The sequence below is a fragment of the Rutidosis leptorrhynchoides genome, unplaced genomic scaffold, assembly GCF_046630445.1.
Source record: "Rutidosis leptorrhynchoides isolate AG116_Rl617_1_P2 unplaced genomic scaffold, CSIRO_AGI_Rlap_v1 contig46, whole genome shotgun sequence".
NCBI classification, from domain to species: domain Eukaryota; kingdom Viridiplantae; phylum Streptophyta; class Magnoliopsida; order Asterales; family Asteraceae; genus Rutidosis; species Rutidosis leptorrhynchoides.
Genome location: NW_027266693.1, coordinates 5,281 through 9,517, shown reverse-complemented (window position 1 = coordinate 9,517; position 4,237 = coordinate 5,281). Strand labels below are relative to the sequence as shown.

At 32.8% G+C, this 4,237-nt stretch overlaps 1 protein-coding gene across 1 annotated transcript; it reads left to right on the top strand.

Moving 5' to 3' along the window:
• Nucleotides 1-1,354: 1,354 nt before the first annotated feature.
• On the top strand, nucleotides 1,355-3,260 carry LOC139883833 (lipid phosphate phosphatase epsilon 2, chloroplastic-like). Its single transcript, XM_071867954.1, has 4 exons — nucleotides 1,355-1,639; nucleotides 2,021-2,246; nucleotides 2,333-2,406; nucleotides 3,033-3,260. Exons 1-4 carry the CDS (start codon nucleotides 1,355-1,357, stop codon nucleotides 3,258-3,260), a joined length of 813 nt encoding a protein of 270 aa, XP_071724055.1.
• The last annotated feature ends 977 nt before the right edge of the window (nucleotides 3,261-4,237 follow it).

Here is a 4,237-nt window from a genome sequence, read left to right as displayed (position 1 = left end):
ACAGTAACCCGAATAATGATCTCTCTACGTTCAAAGACAAATGTCAGGATTGTTAAGAGTTTGGATCGATCGCAATTAGTGCTTTGAAGATAAACATTAGAATAGCCGCTATAAATGGCAAGATTGGCATCCCTTAGGAGAGCTAAAGATCGGCAACCTAATTATGAAGGGTAACATGCTAATTGCCTATCGAATGGAAATTTATTTAATTAAATAATTTAACATTACTAAAGATCAAGAAAACTAAATCATCAGATACTTTTTCCACACAGCTACTGTATTGAATAAAACATATTCTTATATTACCTCCGTTATAAAATAAATACAAATTTTTATATATAATTTATATTGAAAAATTTATATCCATTTTAAGACGGAAGGAGTAATATATATGATATTTTTCACGTGTCAATGCAAACTACAGAATCATATATCAATTGATATGGTATGATATAATTATTACTTTCGTCCCAAAATAAATATAAATTTATATCTATTTTAAAACGAAAATAATAACTTTTATAAAAAGAACTAATTTCAAAATAAAAAAGGAAGAGAGAAGAACATCATAAAATGAAAATAGGGAAGAAAAGTTAGAGCTTGAAATTGTGGTAGATTATCATAAGTGCAGATAGCGACACTTTTTCAGTCCCATACCTTACTTCGTTAGTCTAATAAATCTTCACGTTTTTCGTTAGCGATAAAAATATCCATTTGCCGTTAATTTTACACATGTGGCACTTAGTGGCACCTAGTAAATTAACGGACGAATATATTTATGACACGTGTCATGACACGTCATAAAAATCCATATTTTCTGCAAATCTATATTTTCTTTGCAAAAAATTGTGACTTGGCAAAAATTATGATGTGTCACTGACACGTGTCACAATTATATGAGTCTGTTAGCTGACTAGGCATGAATTGGCGTCACATAGGTGTCACGAAGGTTAATTTAACGGCGGAAGGGTATTTTTGACCGCTAACGAGAAACATGAGGGTTTGTTAGACCACCAAAATATGTGAGAGACTGAAAATATGTTACAGGTGAAACGTGAAGGACAAATATATATATATATATAAATCTTTATGGCCCAAAAAAACTTTGCAAATTACATAAAAGAAATGTGGCCAATAAGTTGAAGCCCAAAAAACAAAAAGATCAGATTCCTAAATAGCAATTTTACTCACTCCACAAATTTATTTTTTTAAAATTAATTAAAAAATTAATATACACAAAATAATTTTTATCGTCCTAGATTTTTTTATTTTTTGGATGAATTTATCTCCTTTTGAAGTACGTACGTAGCTATGTCGGTCGTCGCCAATTCTGCAATATTTCAATTCAACGAATATGATAACAGTGGCGACGACTTGGTCTAAACCCATAATCATATTCAATCCAACTTGCAATTCTAAGGGTTTTACTAAACCCAGATTGGGATTTCTCGGATCAAAATCGAATCTTTTTACTGGGTTTGCTCCGACGAGAACAGAGTTGACCGGCGTCGAGCTGATTAAAACTTCGGCTTTGAAGAGTAGCAGTGAACAAGCTGATGATGAAGAAGAACAAGAAGCTCTTGTTGATGGGTCGTCTTGGATTTTGGTATCTCAGCTCGAGTCTACAATCAATCGCCTGGTTCGTAATTTCCTTTTTCATACTTTGAATTAGAGCTAGTATGTATTAGGATATGATCATTGGTTTGTTTGTGTTTGTTCATTCATAGAAATTGGTTTTGTATTGTGTGGTGGTGGGATTTGTGTTTGGCTTCCAAGAAAGTGATGAGAAAATACAATACCAAAAGTGATGATGATTAGACTCTCTGTATTTCATTAATGTATTCAATAAAGCTAATCAGATACAGCATAGATGGAAAAACTAATGAATAACGATTCGGCTAGTTTGGAGGGCTAGGATTTGTTTTATTTGGGGATTATCGAAAATTGACACATTCGGCTAGACCATTCTAATGAATCACCCATCTTAAATTATCTGTTAACTATTGGCATTTGGTTACAGAGTAAATGGATTGTATCTGGCTTGTTTGCTGGTTTGGTTCTATGGAGGCATGATGGAGAAGCTTTGTGGTTAGTGATGGGATCTGTTGTAAATTCCATACTCTCCGTTGCATTGAAAAGGATTTTCAAGCAGGAGAGACCATTTGCCAATCTTAGATCGGATCCTGGAATGCCTTCTTCTCATGCAATGTCAATCTTCTTCATTTTCACTTTTCTTATCATGTCGAGTAATAATAATTCTCTCTTCCTTTTCATTCATTTTGTGTATTTTGGAATGGAGTTGTAATATTCTTTGCTTTTTTTCTCTTTCTAGTTATCGAATGGCTGGGAACGAATGAGTTATCGCTTGCACTTGGTGTATTTACATTGACTTCTGCTTCATATCTTGTAAGTTTCACAATACTCTTAACGAATCTTTACAAAAAGGTGGTAATTTGTCATAAAGTTTTCATCATTCTACTTGCCTGTTTAAGAAAATGCTTGAAAACTTGCAAGTTTGAACTTCTCTGATGTGGATATTACTTGATCCATCTAGAAAATGCTTGAAACTTTTACAACAAGGCGGTAATTTGTCATAAAGCTTTCATCTCTCTACTTGTCCTTTTTAGAAAATGCTTGAAATTTGCGAGTTTGAAAGCTTCTCTGACGTAATGATTACTAGATCATCTAGAAAATGCTTGAATTTTCTATTTACAACAAGGTGTCAAAATTGTCATAAAATTTTCATCTTTTCACTTGTCTGTTTAAGAAAATGCTTGAAATTTGCAAGTTTGAACTTCTCTGACGCTGAGATTATTTGATCCATCTAGAAAATGCTTGATATTTTGAAGCTGAATTCTAGTTTAGGTTCAATGCACCTCATATATTGGGACCAATTAGTCTGTGTGATTAACAAAAATCCGATATCGGTCCAATATTGAAATTTTTGCTATGGCACAGGATTCAATGGCATTCTTTCTATGATAGATGTTTGTTGTCGAGTAGGGATTTATTCTTTTTCTTGTAATCTACAGACATGGTTACGAGTCTCGCAGAAACTTCACACGATAAGTCAAGTAGTCGTAGGCGCAATCTTAGGGACAACTTTTTCGATTTTATGGTATTCGTCATGGATCGAAATTCTGCAGGAAGCATTTGATTCCTCTCTTTGGGTTCAAGTTGCCGTATTATTTGGGGCTGCTGTATTTTCCCTTGGCTTCCTTTCGTATGTTATTAAAAATTGGTTTAAAGATGATCGATGAAGAAAGTATATGAAACAATATTCGTTTCCAGTTTTGTACAAAAAACTAATTCCCCTTTCAAATATAGCATTTAGTTGAACTTTCATTTCTGAATTGGTGGGTTATGATTCATTACCTGATAGAAATTGGAATTTCTAGTCTAATGAATAAGACTAGAAAAGATTTAGAATTCAAACCGTTAAATTATGGATTAAATTGATAGGATTCCATAGTTTAAGGGACGATTAACAATCTCATAGATAAAATCAATCAATCATTCAAAGTGCTCGAGATGTTTTCTTCCCTGAACAAGTAGATTTCGTTAACTTTCAAATGAAACCCTCCAAAAGAAGCTCAACGTTAATTGGATTTCAGCAATGGAGCTGATTTAATATAGAGTTGTAGGCTTGTTGAATGCTTTCCGATTTGTAGCCGTAGATGGTCGTGAGTTGTGAATGGATTTCCAGGCTTCATTTCAAGACTTTTGGAATAAAAAAATATGTATGCAATTATGTCCAACATGATTAATAGTGGATTCTGGGGTCTCAATTGACTCCATAAGATTTGAGAAAAAAATTAATCAGTCATTTATCTTTTGGTTGTTCACATGTGACTCCTTATCAAAAGGATAGATTTAAGTAGTTCAATTACTTTTGAGTAAAATTTAGAAACAATTCAATAGATATTCTCTAAAAAAATCCAATGCATATGTTTGTTTTTAGAAACCAAATGTATCTCTCAATCAAATATTCATCCATTACATGTATAATTTGGTTGAATTAATAATAATAAAAAAAAATTAGAATTCAAACCGTTGAATTATGGATTAAATTAATTGTATTAAATAGTATAAGGATCGAACTGTTAACATTTAAAGTAGGGCATAATGTGATCACGCGCGCCGAGTGAGAGAGAGGCCGAAAGGAAAATCTGTCGAGAGATGCCGAACTCAAATTGTGCCCTACTTCATATTTTAGTAATTCGATCCCTAAACTCTT